This window comes from Lonchura striata, chromosome 23 (genome assembly GCF_050655825.1).
Source record: "Lonchura striata isolate lonStrDom1 chromosome 23, ASM5065582v1, whole genome shotgun sequence".
In the NCBI taxonomy this organism is placed as follows: domain Eukaryota; kingdom Metazoa; phylum Chordata; class Aves; order Passeriformes; family Estrildidae; genus Lonchura; species Lonchura striata.
This window is the reverse complement of record NC_140725.1, coordinates 2,162,706-2,183,258: the sequence shown is the minus strand read 5'-3', so window position 1 is coordinate 2,183,258 and position 20,553 is coordinate 2,162,706. Positions and strand designations below refer to the sequence as shown.

Sequence of the window (20,553 nt, the reverse complement as noted above, 5' to 3'; positions counted from 1 at the left end):
CAAACCCTTCTGTGCATTCCCTGGGCACCCCAAACCCTCCTGAGCACCCCAACCCCTCCCTACTGAGCCCAGCCCATGTTTCCATGGATGCAAAGGCAGCAGCAGAAGTTGTGGCCACGTCCAACACCCTCAGAGAAATCAGGGAGCCAGGCAGGAACAGGCTCAGCATCAGGAAAAGTTGTTTGGTTGTTTGTTTTTTTTTTTAATTCCCAAAAAAATAAAAACAATTCCAGAGCAGAAGGATCCAGATCTGCAGTGTGCACAGAGGGCTCAGGGCAGGGAGGCACAGCACCACGTGGGAAGTCCCTTTGTGAGGGACCTGGAATGTCCCTGAGCTGAAGGAATTGACACAGCACCAGCTCCTTTCCTGCCTCTGCCCTGGGAGACAATTCCAGAGGCAGAGGAAAAGCAGGAATGAACAGGAATCATCCCAAGGATCAGGGGGATGGGCCCTCCCTCCCCAGCTGCACAGCAGAGACGGGGAACTGCTCCCAAAAATCCAACCCTTGGCCACCCTGGGTGTTGCAGAGCCACCCCAAGCAGGGATTCCCAGAGCTGTGTGGGAAGAGCTCGTTCCTGAATCCCCAAACAGCCCCAGAATCTTCAAACAGCTCCAGGGCTGGGAATGCCAACCCTGCGATTCCCACCTGGATCTCCCAGCTCAGCCACCAAACACGGATCTGGTGGCACAGCTGCCCCCAGGAGCTGCTGCTGCTCCATCCTGCTGGAAGCAGACATCCACAGAAGGATCTGCTGCCATTTTCTGCATCCAAACAGGGGATTCCCAGCTGGAACACTCATGGCTGTGTGGGAAGAGCTCGTTCCTGAATCGCCAAACAGCTCCAGGGCTGGAATGCCAACCCTGCAATTCCCACCTGGATCTCCCAGCCCAGCTCCCTCCAGGACACTCCTCAGGGCTGCTGCTGCTCCATCCTGCTGGCAGCAAACCCCCACAGAAGGATTTGCTCCCATTTTTCTGCATCCCAGGGAGCTGCAGCTGCCCTGGTGCCTCAGGGCTGCTGCTGCTGCAGCTGCTGCAGCTCCAGGGCCTCTCCCCAGCAGTGCAGGAACTCAGGAATGCTGCTGCAGGCATCAGGAGGAATTCCCAGCTTCTGTTTCAGCAGCAGGAACTGCCAGAGAGAGACAAAACCTGCTTTGGATTTGCTTGCTATTGGCTTTGATATTTCTTTGTATTTTCTATTTCCTTTCTATTTTCTATTTCCTATTTTCTTTCTCTTCTCTTTTATATTTTCTATTTCCTTTTATATTTTCTTCATATTTCCTCTTATATTTTCTATTTCTTTATACTTTCTTTGATATCTCCTTTACATTTTCTTTGATATTTTATTTGCTATTTCCTTTCTATTTTCTTTGATATTTCTGTTATATTTTCTTTGCTATTTCCTTTATATTTTCTTTGATATTCCTTTCTATTTTCTCTATTTCTTTTCTATTTTCTTTGTAATTCCTTTCTATTTTCTTTGATATTTCCTTTATATTTTCTTTGCTATTCTTTTATATTTCCTTTACATTTCCTTTGCTATTCCTATTTTCTTTGATATTTCCTTTCTATTTTTATTTCCTTTCTATTTTCTTTGCTATTCCTTTCTTTTTACTTTGATATTTCCTTTCACATTTCCTTTAGATTTCCTTCATACTACCTTCATATTTTATATTTCTTTCAATTTTCTTGGCTATTCCTTTACATTTTTTTTTAATATTCCTTTCTATTTTGATATTTCTATTTTCCTTTCCATTTCTTTGACATTTCCCCCCCAGCCCTGAGCCCTCACGTGTTTCCTGCTGGCCACGGCCTGCTGGATCCAGAGCAGCTCCAGCTGCAGCTGCAGCCGGCGCCGCTGCAGCTCCCGGCGGGGCAGCGCCCGCAGCTCCGGCAGGATCCCTGCAGGCAGGGGAGAGGCCAGAGATCAGCACCCGGGGAGCTCAAAATGCACCCAAAATCCACCCAAAATCTGCCCAGGATCCACCCAGAATCCACCCAAAATCTGCCCAGAATCCACCCAGAATCTGCCCAAATTCTGCCCAGAATCTGCCCAGAATCCACACAAAATCTGCCCAGAATCCACCCAGAATATGCCCAAATTCTGCCCAGAATCCGTACAGAATCCACCCAGAATATGCCCAAATTCTGCCCAGAATCCGTACAGAATCCACCCAGAATCTGCCCAAATTCTGCCCAGAATCCATCCAGAATCCACCTAGAATCTGCCCAGAATCCACCCAGAATATGCCCAAATTCTGTACAGAATCCACTCAAAAGCTGCCTAGAATCCACCCAGAATCCGCCCAGAATCTACCCAAAATCTGCCCAGAATCCACCCAAATTCTGCCCAAATTCTGCCCAGAATCCACCCAGAATCCGTCTAGAATCCACCCAGAATCTGCCCAAAATCCACCCAGAATCTGGCCAAAATTCTGCACAAAACTGACCCAAAGTCCACCCCAGAAAGAGAGAAGCCAAAGATCAGCACCCAGGGAGCTCAAAATGCACCCAAAATCTGCCCAGAATCCACCCAAAATTCACCCAGAATCCTCCCAGAATCTGCCCAGAATCCACCCAAAATCCTCCCAGAATCTGCCCAGAATCCACCCCAGAATCTGCCCAAAATCTGCCCAGAATCTACTCAAAATCTGGCCAAAATTCCGCACAAAAACTGACCCAAAATCCACCCCAGAAAGAGAGAAGCCAAAGATCAGCACACGGGGAGCTCAAAATGCATCCAAAATCTGCCTAGAATCTGCCCAAAATCCACCCAGAAACCACCCAAAATCCACCCAAATTCTGCCCAAAATCCACCCCAGAATCTGCTCAAAAATCCACACAAAATCTGCCCAGAATCTACCCAGAATCTGCACAAAATCCACCCAGAATATGCCCAGAATCCACCCAAAATCTGCCCAAAAATCTGCACAAATTCGGCACAAAAATCTGCCCAAAATCTGCCCTGGAATGGGAGAGGCCAAAGATCAACACCCAGGGAGCTCAAAATGCGCCCAAATCTGCCCAGAATCTGCCCAAAATCCGCCTAGAATCCACCCAAAAATCCACCCAGAATCCGCCCAAAAATCTACCCAAAATCTGCCTAAAATCCTCCCAAAATCTGCCAAAAAATCTGCCCAAAATCCTCCAAAATCTGCCCAAAAATCCACCCAAAAATCCCCCAAAATCCTCCAAAATACGCCCAAAACCTGCTCAAAACCCTCCGAAATCCACCCAAATCCTCCCAAAATCCCCCAAAATCCCACCAGACCTGGGCTCTCGCTGCTCTCCGTGTCTCCTTCCTCCTCCTCCTCCTCCTCCTCCCCCCCGGGGCTCGGGGCCCCCAAATTTGGGGGGTCCGGGGGAGGGGCACGCCCCCGTCCCTCCCCCACCTCCTCCCCGGTTTTCCCGGGATTTGGCTCCTGAAGGAAAAGGTATAAAAAAATAAAGAAACATATGGAAATATCAAAGTAAATATTAGAATACATGAAAGGAAATATATAAAATATAAATAAATATATGGAAATAGGAAAGAAGTCTGAAATAAAATATTACAATACATTAAAGAAAATATATGAAAAATAAAGAAACATACAGGAATAGTACAGTAAATATTAGAATACATCAAAGAATATATATAAAATATAAATAAATATATATAAATAGGAAAGAAATCTGAATAAAATATTAAAATACACTAAATAAAATATATAAAAAATAAAGAAATATATAGAAATATCAAAGTAAATATTAGAATACATGGAAAAAATATAAAATATAAATAAATACATAGAAATAGCAAAGAAATAGCAAAGAAAATATTAGAATATGTGAAAGGAAATAAATATAAAGAAATATATAGAAATATCAAATATTAGAATACATGAAAGTACAGAAATATCAAAGTAAATATTGGAATACATGAAAGAAAATATATAAAATATAAAAAAATATATAGAAATAAGAAAGAAATCTGAAATAAAATATTAAAATACACTAAATAAAATAAATAAAATAGAGTACACTAAATAAAATAAAATATATTTCAATATAGAAATATCAAAGAAAATACTAAAATACACAAAAGAAAACATGGAAAATATAAAGAAATAGATGGAAATAAGAAAGAAAAATGAAATAAATGAGATTATTACCGGCTGCCCCAGGTCCCCCTCGAGCTCCAGCAGCAGCGCCTCGAACTCCGCCCGCGCCGCGCGGAGCTCCCGGCGCAGCAGGAACCCGCGGGCCCGGGCCTGCACGGGAGCGGCGCTGGGACCGGCCGGACCGGGACCGAACCGAACCGAACCCAACCGGGCCGGGCCCGCGGGGCCGCCGAGCGCCGCCGCCACCGGCAGCGAACGGCGGCTGCGGCACCCCCCGCGCCCAGATGTGCCCACGACCCCTCCAGATGTGCCCTCACACCCGCCCAAATGTGCCCTCACGGCCCCCCAGATGTGCCCACGACCCCTCCAGATGTGCCCACGACCCCTCCAGATGTGCCCTCACCCCTTCCAGATGTGCCCACGACCCCTCCAGATGTGCCCTCACGGCCCCCCAGATGTGCCCACGACCCCTCCAGATGCGCCCTCACGGCCCCCCAGATGCGCCCCCCCAAGCGTCACTCAAGGCCCCGTCCGCCCTTCTCCGTCTCCGGCTGCCCCGGTCCCGCTCCCGGCCCCGCTCCCGCTCCCGCAGCCCATCCCGGTGCCGGTCCCGCACCTGCAGCCCGGTCACGGCGCGGAGCAGCCGCCGCCGCTCGGCCTCGGGCCCGGCCTCGGCCGCCATGGCCGCGCCGCCGCCTGGTGACGTCATCGCGCCGCGACCGCCGCCATAGCGGGAGGGGCGGGGCCGGGGGGCGGGGACGGGAACGGGGACACGGACGGGGACGGGGACGGGGACGGGGACGGGGACGGGGACGGGGACGGGGACGGGGACGGGGATGGGGACAGGGACAGCCCCGGGGTCAGGGCGCCGCGTCCTCCGGGTCCGAGCTCTCGGCCAGGTGCAGCTTCTGTCTGAGAGCGGGTCAAGGGCATCGACAGCAGCGGCACTGGCACCGGTGTCATTGTCACTGCCGCCCCGTCACTGTCACCCCGTCACTGCCACCCTGTCACTGTCACCCTGTCCCTGCTGGCATTGTCACTGCTGTCATTGTCACTGTCACCCTGTCACTGCCACCCCGTCACTGCCACCCCTGTCACTGCTGGCATTGTCAGTGCTGGCATTGTCACCACTGTCATTGTCACTGCCACCCCTGTCCGTGCTGGCATTGTCACTGCTGGCCTTGCCACCACTGCCACCACTGCCACTGTCACCACTGTCATTGTCAGTGCCACCACTGCCATTGCCATCATCATCACTGCCACCACTGCCACCACTGTCACTGCTGGCATTGTCACCACTGTTATTGTCACTGTCACCCCATCACTGCCACCCCTGTCACTGTCACCCTGTCACTGTCACCCCCATCACTGTCACCCCGTCACTGCCACCAGCCAAGGATCCATGGAGCTGCTGAGCTCTTCCAGCTGTGGGAGCAAAGGCAGCGCTGAGGGAGCGGGGGGGACACGGGGGGACACAGGGTGACACAGGGTGACATGGGGGTGACACAGGGTGACACAGGGTGACACGGGGTGGCACTGACGTGGGCCAGCAGCTGCTCCAGGTTCCTGTCGGCCGCCGCCTTCCTCCGCTCCTCGGGCGGCTCCTCCGCGCACACGGCCAGGCCGAAGTGCAGCCGCGCCAGCTCCTCCTGCATCTCGCGCACGTGCTCCAGCTGCTGGAAGGAGCACTCCTTCCCTGGGGACACCAGAGCCTGTCCCACCACCCCTTCCTTCCCTGGGGACACCAGAGCCTGTCCCACCACCCCTTCCTTCCCTGGGGACACCAGAGCCTGTCCCACCACCCCTTCCCTGGGGACACCAGAGCCTGTCCCACCGCCCCTTCCTTCCCTGGGGACACCAGAGCCCGTCCCACCGCCCCTTCCCTGGGGACACCAGAGCCCGTCCCACCGCCCCTTCCCTGGGGACACCAAATCCCGTCCCACCGCCCCTTCCTTCCCTGGGGACACCAAATCCCGTCCCACCGCCCCTTCCTTCCCTGGGGACACCAGAGCCTGTCCCACCGCCCCTTCCTTCCCTGGGGACACCAGAGCCCGTCCCACCGCCCCTTCCCTGGGGACACCAGAGCCTGTCCCACCGCCCCTTCCTTCCCTGGGGACACCAGAGCCTGTCCCACCGCCCCTTCCTTCCCTGGGGACACCAGAGCCTGTCCCACCGCCTGGCAGAGCCAGCACAGCCCCATGGCACCGGCAACCAACCCAGCCCCGCCATCCCTGCTCGGGGTCCAGCATCCATCCATGGATCCATCCATCCATCATTCATCCATGGATCCAGCATCCATCCATGGATCCATCCAACCATCGTCCTCCATCCATCGTCCTCCATCCATCCATGGATCCATCATCCATCCATCCATGGATCCATCCATGGATCATTCCATCCATCCATCCATCCCTTCCCTATGGATCCGGCATTTTCCCCATCCCACCCCTTCTCCACAGATCCAAAATTCCCCAGCCTCAAAATTCCCCAGTCTGCTCCTTCCCTGTGCCCTGCCCATCCCACCCCAGCCCATGGATCCCATCCCACAGGCCCCATCCCACCCCAGCCCATCCATTCCATCCCATGGATTCCATCCCACCCCATGGATCCCATCCCACGGATTCGATCCCATCCCATTCTGTCCATCTCACCCCACCCCATCCACCCCATCCCACCCCACGGATCCCACCCCATCCCACCCCAGCCCTCCCTCACCGAACGCCTGCAGCTTTCCCGAGTGGAAGTCGCTGAGGAGGCTGAGCAGCCCCCGCTCCATCTCGCACACGTCGGACACGTCCGTGAGGAAGCTGTGCTGGAGCGGGGCGCCCCGGGAGCCGCCCGCGCCTGCCCGTGCCCGCTCCTTGCTCGCCCTGCGCGGGGAACGCGGCGTGGGCACCGGCCCGGCGGCTCCCCGGGTTCCTCCCGGCTCCCCCCAGGTTTGTCCCGGTTCCCCCCGGTTCCTCCCGGGTTCCTCCCGGGTTCCTCCCGGGTTCTCCCCGGGTTCCTCTCGGGTTCCCCCCAGTTCCCTCCAGGTTCTCCCCGGCTCCCCTCGGGTTCCTCCCGGTTCCTCCTGGCTCCCCCCGGGTTCGTCCCGGTTCTCTCCGGGCTGCCCCAGCTCCCTCCGGGTTCCCCCCGGTTTACCCCGGTTCCTCCCGGTTCTCCTCAGCTCCCCTCGGACTCCTCCCGGTTTTCCCCCGGGCTGCCCCGGGTTCCTCCGGTTCTCCCCGGGCTGCCACGGCTCCCCCCGGATTCCTCCCGGTTCTCCCCCGGGTTCCTCCCGGTTCCCCCTGGGCTGCCCCGGTTCCCTGCCGGGTTCCCCCCGGTTCTCCCCGGTTCCCCCCGGGTTCCCCTCGGGTTCCCCCCGGTCCTCCCGGTTCTCCCGGGCCGCACTGACCGGCGGGGCCGCGGCCGCTGCCGGGGCGAGGGCAGCGCGGGCAGCGGCAGCGCGAAGGACGCGCTCTTGCTCGGGGGCAGCGGCCGCGGGGCCCCGGCGGGCACCGGCTGGGCCAGGCAGCTCTGCGGGCTCCGCTTCTTCCTCCGCTCCTCCATGGCCGCCGCGGCACCGGGACCCCGCGGGCCACCGGCACGGCTCCTTCCCTGCACGGACACGGAGGCTCGGGACGGGACGCGGCTGCCCGGGGCACGGCGGGAGGGCTGGGGAGCCCCGGGACACCGGGGGACACCGGAGGGGTCCGGGGAGCCCCGGGGGGACACCGGAGGGGTTCGGGGAGCCCCGGGACACCGGAGGGGCTCGGGAGCCCCGGGATACGGGGGGACACCGGAGGGGTCCGGGGAGCCCCGGGGGAACACCGGAGGGGTCCGGGGAGCCCCGGGACAGCGGAGAGGCTCGGGGAGCCCCGGGACACTGGGGGACACCGGAGGGGTTCGGGGAGCCCCGGGACTCCGGAGGGGTTCGGGGAGCCCCGGGACATGGGGGGACACCGGAGGGGTTCAGGGAGCCCCGGGGGGACACCGGAGGGGCTCGGGAGCCCCGGGACAGCGGAGAGGCTCGGGGAGCCCCGGGACACCGGAGGGGTTCGGGGAGCCCCGGGACACGGGGGGACGCCGGAGAGGCTCGGGGAGCCCCGGGACACGGGGGGACAGCTACAGGCACCGGGATCCCCCGGTTAAGAAGCGACACCCACGGCCACCGCGAGCCGCGCCGGGGCTCGGTGGCGGCGGGAGGACCGGAGCAGGGGCTCGGTCCCTCGGTCTCCCGTTCCCGGGGGGCTCCGCTCTCTCTCCGCGCCCGGAGCTCGGCCGGGGCCTGAACCGCAGCCGCAGCTCCGGTCGGGCCCCGTCTCTCGATGGAAAAGAGGATTTCGGTCCCGAACCGGCCCGGTGAGAGCGGAGCGCACGGGGACCGTCCCCGCTTTGTCCCGCCGAGCCCCGGGCCCCGCCGGGACGGGGCAGCTCCGGGGCTGCGGAGCCGCTTTGTCCCCTTTGTCCGCAACCTCCGGCCGGGACTGACCTGCGCCAGGCCCGCTCCGGCCTCCGGGACCCGCCGGGCACCCCGAGCCCACCGGACACCGTCCGCACAGCCCGGGATTTGCATTTAAAGGCAAAGGGAACTTCCTCCGGGCTGCCCGCGGGATCCCCGGGCGTGACCCCGGGATCAGCATCCCGCAGGACCGGGAATGCGCCGCGATCCGAGCCCGCGGAGCCCCCGGGCCGTTCCTGCCACCCGCTCCCGGCCCCGGGTTTATTTACCCCGGGTCCCCTCCGGTGTCACCGCGGCGCCGCAGGATCCGTCCCCGCTGGAAGGAGCCGGGAAGGGCCGCCAGCCCTGGCGCAGGGCCGGGATTAAACAAATCCCGTCCCCTCCCTCCCCGCCTTCCAGCCCGAGCGCGGCTGCTCCGCTAAATCCTGGATTTTTAACCGATTTTGGACATTTTGGAGCCGATGGCGGCACCATGGAGCAGCCGGAGGGGGATGTTGATACCCCCGGGGCCGGCGGCGGCAGCACCCCGGGGTGGGAGAGGCCAGGTGACGCTGGGGACCCCCAAATTTCCTCCCTGAGCAGGGACATCCCATCCACGGCAGCAAAACGTCCCTGCCGGCCTCCGCCAGGTCGCTGGCGCTGGAAAGGAGGAGCAGAGCTGGGGTGAGTTTGTGGTGATCGGGAGTGGCTGCTCCGCCGTGGGTGCAGGTGAGCCACGGAGTGCCCAGGTGTGCTGAGCACTCACACAGGGACAGAGATGCAAAGTGTGAACAGGAGGGGATAAAAATTTGAGTAAAGAAAAATTAGCTATGCAGCCTTCTGATGAGGTTTGGTGTTACTCTGGAAGGGCTGGAGCTTTCTGAAATTGCTTTCTGAAATCTGAGAAGGGCAGGTGAGCCACGGAGTGCCCAGGTGTGCTCAGTAACCACACAGAGCACCCAGGTGCAATGTGTGAACGTGAGGGGATAAAAAACTGGGTAAAGAAAAATTAGATTTGCAGGATTCTGAAGTGACCTGATGTTACTCTGGAAGGGCTGGAGCTTTCTGAAATTGCACGGCGACACTCTGGGTATCGTGGCTGTCTCAGCTGTGACAGGACACAGGGAAGTTGTGTCCCACAGAGCCACCCCACAGCCCAAAATCTTCACTTCACCCCCCAGTGTGGTAAAGAAGAGACACCAGAGGCAGCAGCGAGGTTGGGAGTGTCTCTATTGGATACAGGATACACACGAGGAGGTTTCTGTACCTTAACAGGGAAAAGACAGAAAAATAAAAGGGGGTTTGGTGAATTTCTAAGGGGTTTTGCTTTAATGAAGTCCAGATCTCGGCAGCAGCCCTCGCTCAGCTCGGCCGGGTTACATTCATGGATCATCCTGGAGGAGCCACGCTGGGGCTGGAAGACAAAGCCACCAGAGCTCCAGGGACTGTCCCAGTGGATGCCCAGCCTGTGGAGCCTCAGGGCCTGTCCATCCTCAGCATTCCCGGGAATCCTCTGGAGGAGCAGGGGGCACGGAGGCAGCTCCTTCGTGGAGGGAAGGTGTGAGAGCAGCTGTGGTGCCAGGAGAGAATCCCAGAGGGATCCAGTGGCTCCATCCACGGTGGGGATCAGCTTCCAGCACAACGCTGGGAATAAAGTCTGTCACCAAGAGAAGCTGCAGCGAGGTTTGAAGCGAGTCCAAGTCTTCCAAATGAACAGCAAAAAGACAAAAGTCTTGACAAACTGAGGAAAATCCCAAAACCTGGTGCCAGCAGGTCCCACGTCTGTCCCTAAACTCCCTCCCAGCACATCCAGGCCCCGCGGGGTGAGGCAGCACTGGGGAGATGCTCTTCCAGGCAGAGAGGGAGAGGAGAAGTGGGGCTGGGACAGCACAGGCACCCCCAGGCCGGGGGGATGCAGGAGCAGCCCCAGGAGCACGCAGAGCTCTGAGCTGGGATCCTCCTGGAGCCCCTCCCAGCCCCGTGGATGCCTCCAGGGCTGGGGCACCTCCCCAGTCCCTGTGCACAACGCTGCGAAACACTTGGGAATTAGACCTTTGGGTTAACTGTTTAATACACTTTGTGCACGTGTGCGTTCAGCAAAGAGGCAACTGTGAATTGTAAGGCGGTTTTGAGATTGGCAGGGCCTGGGAAGAGCAAAAATTCCCAAGGGTGGGAGCGGGCACCCCCTTCTCCTGCTTCTCCTCGTCCCCACTGCAGACCCAGAGCCCGCAGAGGGCAGGGGAACGGCCTCTGGTGCCCTCGGCTCGCCCACGAGCTGCCAGGAGCTCCCCCTGGGAGCAGAGGGAACGGGGAGAATCCAGCCCTGGGAATGCTCTGGGATTCTCCCAGCTCTGCTGTCACTCTCGTGACAGTGGAGGCATGTCCCTTGTAGCTGTGCAGGGGCACAGATCCCTGGCTCTGCTCTGCTGAGCCTGCCAGTGACAAGGTCCTTTAGTGAGAGGGACAATCAGTTGAAGCTCCATCTTTTCAATATTCACACAGGCAGGGAGCTGGGCCCTTCTGCTTCTTATGGATATCCATAGATAAAGTGTTGCCCTGCACATTTATATATATATATATATACATATATATATATATATATATATATATATATATAAAATCTTAAAAAAAACCCTCCAAAAAAACCTAAAACTAGGAAATCTCACATCCCCCAGGGAGGGCTGTGCCCTGTCCTTTCCCACCAAGGACGAGCAGAATGGAATCTAAAGCAGCTCCCAGGTCACCCTCCCTCACCCCAGCCGTGTGTCCTGCCCGGGGGGGCTCAGTCGGTGCCCCCGGTGCCCTCCTCAGTCCCGCTGTGCCCCGGTTCTGCCGGGATCCCCGCGGGGTCGGGGCTGCCCGGGGCCATTCCCGAGCTCGGGGAACGCGGAGCTGCCTCGGAGCTGTCCCGGGATGGGGATGGCTCCTTCAGGGGCTCCTTCAGGGGCTCTGGCAGCTCCGTGTGGGCACACAGGTCCTGCACCTTCTTGTTGAGGTCGTTGCGCTCCGTCTGCAGCGCCCGGCACAGCTTCTCCAGGCGCTGGATCTTCACCTGCAGCCCCTCCAGCTCCTTGTCCCGCAGCGTTTTCTGCAGGGAGAGGTGCAACCCCAGCGGGACGTCAGGGACAGGATGGGGGGCATGGTCTGACACGGAGGGAGGGGGGGTTGGGTGGGATATTGGGGTGAAATTCCGTCCTGAGAGGGTGGGGAGACCCTGGCACAGGGTGCTCAGAGAAGCTGTGGGTGCCCCATGATCCTTGGGAGGCTCCAAGGCCAGGCTTGGAGAAACCTGGGATGAAATTCCTCCCTGTGAGGGTGCTGAAGCTCTGGCACAGGGTGCCCAGAGAAGCTCTGGGTGCCCCTGGATCCCTGGGAGGCTCCAAGACCAAGCTTGGAGAAACCTGGGATAGTGGAAGGTGTCCCTGCCTGTCCCATGGCAGGGGGTGGAATGGGATGAACTTTAAGGTCCCTTCCAGCCCAAACCATTCCATGAGTGATTCTAGGGAAGCCTGAGGGGAAACCAAGCAAAACCTTCAGCACCCCAAGCACCAAGGAGCTTCTTCCTCCCTTTGGCCTCACAGAGCATGAGGCAGGACCTGTCCTGTGCCCACCCCACCCTCCCCAGCTGCTCCAGAGCCTCCCCTCACCTCTTCTGCCATCTCCAGGAGGGCCTTGTTGCTGCTCTCCCAGCGGGAGCGGTACATGGTGGTCTCCTTCTCCAGCTTCTTGATTTTCTTGGTCATCTACAGAATCACAGAAAGGGCAAAAATTGAGTCACAAAACGTCCTGAGCTGGAAGGGATCCACAGGGATCACAATAAACAAACCCCAGGGAGAACATTGCAGTGACATCCCACAAGTCCTCATGTGTCACCCCAAATTTTGGGTGTAGACCCAAAACTAACTGGAATTACGGAGCTGGGGCTCTTCCAGCTCCCAGCAGCACGGAGGAAAAAGCATCACCCACCTTCTCCATCTCCTGTTTGAACGTGGTGAACACTTCACTGCTTTTGGAAAGGGTGTTCTGGAACTCCTCAAACTTCTCCGTGTACAGAGCCAGCTGTGGAGAGAGGCAGGGAGCTCAGTGCCTGGAGAGGGGAGAGGCCAGCCAAGGGCTGAGCTGCTGCCCTGGGACGTGGACAAACAGCAGGAGCTGCTCTGCCAAAGGCAAATTCTGTCCTAGGGAAACATCCTCGGAGCAGAGTGCTCCGCAAATTCCTCCTGGCCTGATCCTGTGACTGCTCCCAGCACTGGGAAACAGCCCCTGAACAAAGTCTCAGCTCATAAAAACAAACCCAGCAGGGATCTTCTGCCTCTCTGTTTTCCACATTAAGGAGCTTTGGGTTGTTCAGGGAGGGAGGGAAATCCCCAAACAAAACGGGCTGAGCAGGGAACTCACCTGCTGCTTGAGGTGGGTCTCCTGCTGCTTCATCAGCTCACACATCCTCTGTGATTCCACAGCTTCCTTCAGCAGCTGGGGAATAACAAAGCAGTTATCTGGGAATGCTCTTGGCACAGCAGGGCTCCAGCCTGGCTCCTGGACATGCCAAAATCTGGGATAACGCCCCAGGATCCACCAAAAAGTTCCCCAAGCAACTGCTGCAACACTTACAAAATCCTTCTCCCGCTGGTGCCTCTCCTCTGCCTCCTTCAGCATCTCCTGGGCCTGCTGCAGTTTGGCGTCCACCAGCTGCTGCTGCAGCTCCTTGTGCTTGAACACCTTGTCAATGTGCTGCAGGGGGAACAACCACAGCTCAGGGGACACACCCAGAGCCTCCTCCTCCCCTCTGGCAGCTCCCTGTGGGAATCCAGAGATTCCCTCTGGCTGCCCTGGGACCATGGACAGAGATCACAGACAGTGTCTCTGGGGGTTCTGTGAGCGCCCAGAGACCCAGGCTGTGATCTCTGTCCATGGAAAAGAGTTTTCAATCTCACAGGATGAATTACCAGCTCTGAGTGTTTGATATTAGTAATAATTAGGTGTGGCACGGGTGCAAAAGTAAAATTTTAGGATTCTAGATGAGGGGTCCAAAGGGGACAAGCTGGAGGAAATTGGGTGTGCCTTGTCCTTTTTCTCCTTCTTCATGCCCTCCATGTGTCACTGTGGTGTTGGCATTTTTCTGTTGGTTCAGGCTGGGGACACACTGTCCAACGTAGGTGACAGATATTGGCACGTTCTTGTAAATGCAGCCCAGGGAGTTTCTGGTATTGAATGTTTGTCACATCCCACTGAGGGCAGAGCCCCACACGCTGCCCTGCAGGACAGAGCTGGGCAGGGCAGCAGAACATGTGAGAGATCAACAGAATAAACAACCTGGAAACCAGCACAGACCAATTATGGCTGAAAGACAGAGACTTTCTACGATCTCAGAATCACCTGAACACCACAAATTCCAAGAACCCACCTCCTCCCTGAGCTCGTACTGCTCGATGAGCTTCTTCAGCCTCTCAGCCAGCTCCATGTTCTCCTGGCGCAGTTTGGAGTTGCGCTCGTTGTGCTGCTCCATCTGCAGCTGGATGTCGTTCAGCGTCACCTGGAAGTGCGAGGTCACCTCCTTCCTCTTCTCCTCCTCCTCCCTGGCGCGCTGCACGCCCTCCTCCTGTGGGAGGGAAGGGAGGAACTTCCCAAATTGATGTTCCCAAGCCACCCAGCCTGCCGTTGTTCCTTGTTTCCATAAGGAAAGCTTCCCAAATTGATGTTCCCAAGTCCATCCGGCCTCCCGTGATTCCTTATATCCATCAGGAAAAGTTCCCAAAATTATGTTCCCACCCCACCCAGCCTCCAATTATTCCTTGTTTCCATAAGGAAAACTTCCCAAATTGATGTCCTTATATCCATCAAAAAGACTTCCCAATATGACCCAGCCTCCCATTACTCCTTATTTCCATCAAAAAAAACCTCCCAAAATGATGTTCTTACGTCCAACTTCCCAAAATTCTGTTCCCAACCCATTCAACCTCCCATTATTCCTTATTTCCATGAGGAAAACTTTCCAAAATGATGTTCTTACATCCATCAGCAAAAGTTTCCAAAATGATGTTCCAAACCCATCCACCCTCCCATTTTTCGTTATATCCACCAGGAAAACTTCCCAAAATTCTGTTCCCAACCCATTCAGCCTCCCATGATTCCTTATTTCCATCAAAAAAACTTCCCAAAATGATGTTCTTACGTCCATCAGGAAAACTTCCCAAAATTATGCTCCGAACCCATTCAACCTCCCGTTATTCCTTATTTCCATGAGGAAAACTTTCCCAAAATGATGTCCTTATACCTCCAGGAAAACTTTCCCAAAATGATGTTCTTATACTCACCAGGAAAACATTCCCAAAATGATGTCCTTATACCCACCAGGAAAACTTCCCAAAACGATGCTCCCAACCCACCCAGCCTCCTGTTTTTCCTTACATCCACAGGAAAGGACTCTGGCCCTTCCCCTTCCCTCCCTCCTGCACAAACCCTGAAATACCAGCTGGGATCCTGCAGGTGATGCTGCCCAACACCAAAATCCCCAAATCCCCAAATCCCTGGCGGCAGAGCTGGGGCAGCCCTGGGGAAGGCGAGGCTGCCCAAAGGGCTCAGGGAGAGGGATGCAGGATTTGGGAAGGGGCAGGGATGAGGGGTGTCACCTTGAGGGTGCGGTTGTGCCTCTGCAGCTCCCGGCACAGGCTCTCCAGCTTGCTCCTGGCCAGGATGGCCTTGCTGTGCTCGCTCTGCAGGTGATCCTTCTCCTGCACCAGCTGGCTCTGCTTCTTCTGCAGGATCTTCATCTGCTTCTGCGAGTTGCGGTGCTCCTCCAGCTGCCGGGGGGAGCGGAGGGTGTGGGGGGCAGCAGGGCAGGGCTGTGTCCCCCCCGAGGGGACAGCAGCTCGCTGTGCCACGAGGACAGCGGGTCTGTGACACCCCTGGGCACGGCAGGAGTGACACAGAGCCCTTTCTCCTTCCTCAATTCCCACCCTGCTGCAGTTAGGAGCTCCACGTTCCCCCAGCTTGTCCCCCCACGGACACTTTGGACAAGCATAGGCAGCCCCAAACCTCCTCCAGTTCCAGATCCTACGCCTGCAAGTCCACCTTGGCTCTGGTTAAACTGGCATCAGGGGGTGAAAACACTTCTGAGGATGTTCCCAACCCATCCACCCTCCCATTATTCCTTATTTCCACCAGGAGAACTTCCCAAAATGATGTCCTTATACCCACCAGGAAAACTTCCCAAAATCACGCTCAAACCCATTCAGCCTCCCATTCATTATTCCTTATTTCCATGAGGAAAACTTTCCAAAATTATGTTCTTACATCCACCAGGAAAACTTCCCAAAATTATGCTCCCAACCCATTCAGCCTCCCATGATTCCGTATTTCCACCAGGAAAACTTCCCAAAATGATGCTCCGAACCCATTCAGCCTCCCATTATTCCTTATTTCCACCAGGAAAACTTCCCAAAATGATGTTCCAAACCCATTCAGCCTCCCATTCATTATTCCTTATTTCCATGAGGAAAACTTCCCAAAATTATGTTCTTATACCCACCAGGAAAACTTCCCAAAATGATGCTCCCAACCCATTCGGCCTCCCATTATTCCTTATTTCCATGAGGAAAACTTCCCAAAATGATGTTCTTATACCCACCAGGAAAACTTCCCAAAATGATGCTCCCAACCCATTCGGCCTCCCATTATTCCTTATTTCCATGAGGAAAACTTCCCAAAATTATGTTCTTATACCCACCAGGAAAACTTCCCAAAATGATGCTCCCAACCCATTCAGCCTCCAATTATTCCTTATTTCTACCAGGACAACTTCCCAAAATCATACTCCCAACCCATTCGGCCTCCCATGATTCCTTATTTCCACCAGGAAAACTTTTTTGTTTGCACCCAGATTTGCCAAAATTCCTTCTGCCCACGCTTCGCCATCGCCACCGGGCTGCACCCAGCGACACCCACGCTCTGCTGGGCAGAGACCCAGCACTGCAGGGATCCCACAAAGCTCCAGTGGGAGCCTGGAATGTCCCTCCCCGAGCCCCAGGACTCACCAGCTCAGCGTATTTCTTGCACAGAGCTGCCAGTTTCTCCTCTGACGTGCTCAGGGTGTTCAGGGTCTGCATCAGCAAAGTGATTTCCTTGCCTGGAAGGAGATGTGGAATGGGAATAATGCAATAAGCGGGATAAAAAATGGCTTTACGTTGAGTTCTGGCTTGGAAAAGGTGAGAAAAGGAGGAGCTGAGCAGATTCCCAGTGTACTCCCAGGATTTCCCCGTGATGGCAGAACTGGAGCAGCTGGATTTTGGAGGGGGAAACCAACCCTGGGTTGGCTGGAGCCAGCTGTGCCCAGCAGAACAGAAACCCACAAAATTCAGAGGCTGCACGGGGTGCATTCCTCACTCTCACAGAACAGCAGGAAGTTACCAAAGGCTGATAAATGTGGGACAAAACACATTTATCCATGCACTGATATCCTTGGGAACAGCTGGAGCAGGGAATCCCTCGCCTAAACCCCTTGGGAGCTGGGAATTTTCCCCCTAAACCCTTGGGGAACAGGGAATCCTTCCCCTAAACCCTTGGAAAGCTGGGAATCCTTTACCTAAACCCTTGAGGAACTGGGAATCCTTTACCTAAACCCCTGGGGAGCAGGAAATCCTTCCCTATAACCCTTGGGGAGCTGGGAATTTTCCCCCTAAACCCTTGGGGAGCTGGGAATCCTTCCCCATAACACTTGGAGAGCTGGGAATCCCTCACCTAAACCCCTTGGGAGCTGGGAATCCTTTACCCAAACCACTTGGGAGCAAGGAATCCTTCACCTAAACCCTTGGGAAGCTGGGAATCCTTCCCCATAACCCTTGGGGAGCTGGGAATCCCTCACCTAAACCCCTTGGGAGCTGGGAATCCTTTACTTAAACCCTTGGGGAGCTGGGAATCCCTCACCTAAACCCTTGGGGAGCTGGGAATCGCTCACCTAAACCCTTGGCTTTCTTCTTCTCCTGAGCTCTCTTCTGATCCCTGTCTCCAGCCTCCTCTCCGGGCCGGAATTCCTCGGTGCCCTTGGAGTTCTCCTTCTCGCCGTTGAGCTCGGGGCCGCCCGGCTCCTGCTCCCCGTTCCTGGGGGATTCGCTCCGGCCCTTCTCGGGCTCCTCGGGCTCGGGGGCATCGCCCTGCCCGCCGTCCTCGCCCGGGTTCTCCTGGCTGGCATCCACACAGTAGGTGCTCAGGATGTCCTCCAGCTGCCGGCTCAGCTCCTCCGAGACGTCGCGGGAGGATTTGGGATCCTCCTGGCTCAGGGCAGCTTGGAAAGGGGGGAAAAAATTAAAAAAGAACATAAAAAACCAAAACAAAACAAAAAAAAAATGGAGGCTTCCCTCCCTTCTCTCACCCAGGGAATGGGAGGTTTTTCCTGGCTGGACTTGCAGCAGGAGAAGCTGCTTTGTTCCATTGTCAGGGAATTCCCAACAGTTTTGATCAGCAGAGCATGACCAAGCCCCTGACATCTGTCAAGAGGGAGAATATCCCCCTCTCCACTCCTTTTTTTTTCTTTTTAAGGGAAGCAGGTTGTGTGTGAGGTTTTTACCTCCCTCCCAGAGGAATTGGCAGCTCCAAGGCTGGGATTTTTAGCATGACAATGGATTTTAAACCTGGGGAAGAGCAGCTGGGATCAAACAGGGATGGAGCAGGCGGAACGTCCTGGCAGCGGGCTGGAGAGGGGAACTCCTCCAGGACTGCACACACACAGGAAAAGGGGAAAAACCCCAGGATTTTCAACCCTGGAAAACCAGGATTTTCTACCCTGGAAAACCACGGTTTTCTGCTCTGGAAAACCACAGTTTTCTGTGCTGGAAAAGCAGGATTTTCTATCCTGGAAAACCAGGATTTTCTGCACTGGAAAACATGGATTTTCTACCCTGGAAAACCAGGATTTTCTATCCTGGAAAACCAGGATTTTCTACTCTGGAAAAGCAGGATTTTCTACCCTGGAAAACTAGGATTTTCTGATCTGGAAAAGCAGGATTTTCTGCCCTGGAAAACCAGGACTTTCTACCCTGGAAAACCAGGATTTTCTGACCTGGAAAACCACAGTTTTCTGCCCTGGAAAACCAGGACTTTCTGACCTGGAAAAGCAGGATTTTCTGCCCTGGAAAAGCAGGATTGTCTGTCTTGAGCTGGACAAGCAGCTCCCTGTCTCGTGGCAGCTCGACGCCGCCCTCGCCCACCGCAGGGCCGGGACCCCCCAGCCCCAGGGGTCCCCCACCTTCCACGGGGGCTGCAGCCTCCGGAGCGTCTCCCTCCTCCAGCCCCATCCCGCCGCTCCTTCTGGAAGGACGTGGAGCTGCTTTGGCCTCCGTTGCCTGGTTCTTCATCACAGCCCGTGCACCCCCTCGGGCTCTGCGGGGACAGAAAGGCTTTGAGGACATCTGCAGGATTTTGGGAGCCATCAGCAGCAGAAGCTCCGTGCTGAGGGAAGCATCTCTCCACTCCCGGGTTTGTGGCGGGATAATTCCCGTTGGAATGCCGCTCTGGAGCAAGGCAGCAGCTCCCAGCCCGCAGATAAATGGAATTTTCCCACTGGGCACAACCCCCGCAGCCCTTTCTGCCCTTCCCAGCTCTTGGATTTCACACCTGAGCCAAAAATCGGCACCTGCACGGCACAGAGGGCAACTCCTCCTGAATTCCCTGGCTGAGGAAGCCCGAAATTCCAGCTCCTCATCCTCACCCGTGAGGGGTCGGGATGGTCTCAGCCTCCCCATTCTCACCCTAAATCCATTCTCACCCAAATTCCCATTATCATCATTGTCGCCCTCATTGGGAGCTGCTGCTGCTGGACCGGGGGGAAAGGAGGAGCCGTTCCCGGTCACACCGGGGCCGTTCACGGTCACACCGGGGCCAGCCCTGCCAGGGTCGTTCCCGGTCACACCGGGGCCGTTCACGGTCACACCGGGGCCAGCCCTGCCAGGGTCGTTCCCGGTCACACCGGGGCCATTCCCCGGTCACACCGGGACTCCTGGAAGGAACACCGGAGGGCAGAGCGGCGGCAGAGCCCGGCCCGTGTCACCGCCCACGTGCGGGGTGTCCGGGGCACGGCCCGGCCCTTCACCGGCACCTGCCCCGCGCCTCGGGCGCTCCTTTTCCCCGCGCAGCTCCGGGGCACGGCGGCGATAACCGGGGCACGGGACAGATAACCGGGGAATGGGAGGGATAACCGGGGCACAGGAGGGATAACCGGGGCACGGCAGCAATAACCGGGGCTCGGCGGCGAGAACCGGCCCCGCACCCCCCCGGGAGCCCCCGGCCCATGGCTCCCCGGGCACCGGCAGCCCCGTCCCGTGCCGCCCCGCCCGTGCCGCCCCCGTTCCACCGGCCCCCCCCCAGCCCCGTTCCGGCCCCGGTGCCCCACCCCCCCCGTTAAAGCCGCCCCGCGCCGCCCCCTCCCCGCACCGCGGTGACGTCACGCGCGCACCCCGTGACGTCAGCGCCGGCGGTCTGACGCAGGTGTGGCCTGGTTCCTCGCGCTCGGCGGGCGCCGGTGCCCGGCGGGTGCCGGTGCCCGGGCGGTGCCGGTGCCGGTGCGGTGGCGGCGGTACCGGCGCTGAGGGAGCGGCTCGGCCCGGGCCTCACAACGGCCGCGCGTGCGCCCGCCCGCGCCGCCGCCCAATCAGCGCCCGCCGCGCGGGGCCTGCCGGGAGGCACCGGGGGAGAGGCGGCAAGCGCGGCGGGAGGCGCTGAGGGGACTACAGCTCCCGGCGTGCTCCGCGAGAGAGCGCCCGCGGGGACTACAGCTCCCGGCGTGCTCCGCGCGGCCGTCGCCATAGGAACTGTAACTCCCGGCCTTGCTCTGTAGGCCTGGAAGGAGAAGAGGAAGAGGAGGAAGAAGGGGAAGGAGACTGTATCCTACAACTACCGCCATGCCCCGGGGTTGGGGAAGAGGAGGGTGAGAAAGGAGGGGGAACTGTGGCCTACAATTCCCGACATGCCTGGCGCACGGCTGCCTTGGGAACAATTCCCGCCCTGCTCCTTTGGAGGGAAAGCAGATGAGGAAGAGG

General features: G+C 57.1%; 2 protein-coding genes across 4 annotated transcripts; both read right to left on the bottom strand.

The window, feature by feature from the left end:
* Positions 1-162: 162 nt before the first annotated feature.
* Positions 163-9,917, bottom strand: IQCC (IQ motif containing C). The gene is made up of 12 exons (XM_085560010.1): positions 9,852-9,917; positions 9,694-9,791; positions 8,576-8,824; positions 7,499-7,701; positions 6,820-6,974; positions 5,646-5,839; positions 5,507-5,529; positions 4,721-5,016; positions 4,156-4,254; positions 3,273-3,423; positions 1,794-1,903; positions 163-1,130 (listed from the first exon to the last, which is right to left on the bottom strand). Exons 1-12 carry the CDS (start codon positions 9,915-9,917, stop codon positions 1,011-1,013), a joined length of 1,764 nt encoding a protein of 587 aa, XP_085416136.1. The 3' UTR covers positions 163-1,010.
* Positions 9,738-20,151, bottom strand: TXLNA (taxilin alpha). Of its 3 annotated transcripts, none has more exons than XM_085559739.1 (11): positions 19,971-20,151; positions 18,765-18,898; positions 17,478-17,804; positions 16,558-16,649; positions 15,154-15,324; positions 13,929-14,123; positions 13,136-13,255; positions 12,923-12,997; positions 12,491-12,583; positions 12,172-12,267; positions 9,738-11,612 (listed from the first exon to the last, which is right to left on the bottom strand). In XM_085559739.1, the coding sequence occupies exons 2-11, from the start codon at positions 18,871-18,873 to the stop codon at positions 11,307-11,309; spliced, it is 1,584 nt and encodes a 527-aa protein (XP_085415865.1). In that variant the 5' UTR covers positions 18,874-18,898; positions 19,971-20,151; the 3' UTR covers positions 9,738-11,306. The 3 variants fall into 3 exon arrangements, with proteins under 3 accessions (XP_085415865.1, XP_085415866.1, XP_085415864.1); XM_085559740.1 differs by having other exon boundaries at positions 19,949-20,141; XM_085559738.1 differs by lacking the exon at positions 19,971-20,151 and having other exon boundaries at positions 18,765-19,386.
* Between the last annotated feature and the right edge of the window lie 402 nt (positions 20,152-20,553).

Bases quoted from the DNA above. Each gene is read 5' to 3' on its own strand.
- IQCC (XM_085560010.1), bottom strand. From the start codon at position 9,917: ATGATCCATGAATGTAACCCGGCCGAGCTGAGCGAGGGCTGCTGCCGA. The intron at 5,840-6,819 runs GTGAGGGAGGGC...TGGTGTCCCCAG, and splicing joins GGGAAAGCTGCAGGCGTTCG to GGAAGGAAGGGGTGGTGGGA. The intron at 1,904-3,272 runs GTCTGGTGGGAT...CCCTGCCTGCAG, and splicing joins GGAGAGCAGCGAGAGCCCAG to GGATCCTGCCGGAGCTGCGG.
- TXLNA (XM_085559738.1), bottom strand. From the start codon at position 19,260: ATGGGGAGGCTGAGACCATCCCGACCCCTCACGGGTGAGGATGAGGAG. The intron at 17,805-18,764 runs GTGGGGGACCCC...CCCCTTTCCAAG, and splicing joins GGCTGCAGCCCCCGTGGAAG to CTGCCCTGAGCCAGGAGGAT. The intron at 15,325-16,557 runs GTGAGTCCTGGG...TCCCCCCGGCAG, and splicing joins GCAAGAAATACGCTGAGCTG to CTGGAGGAGCACCGCAACTC.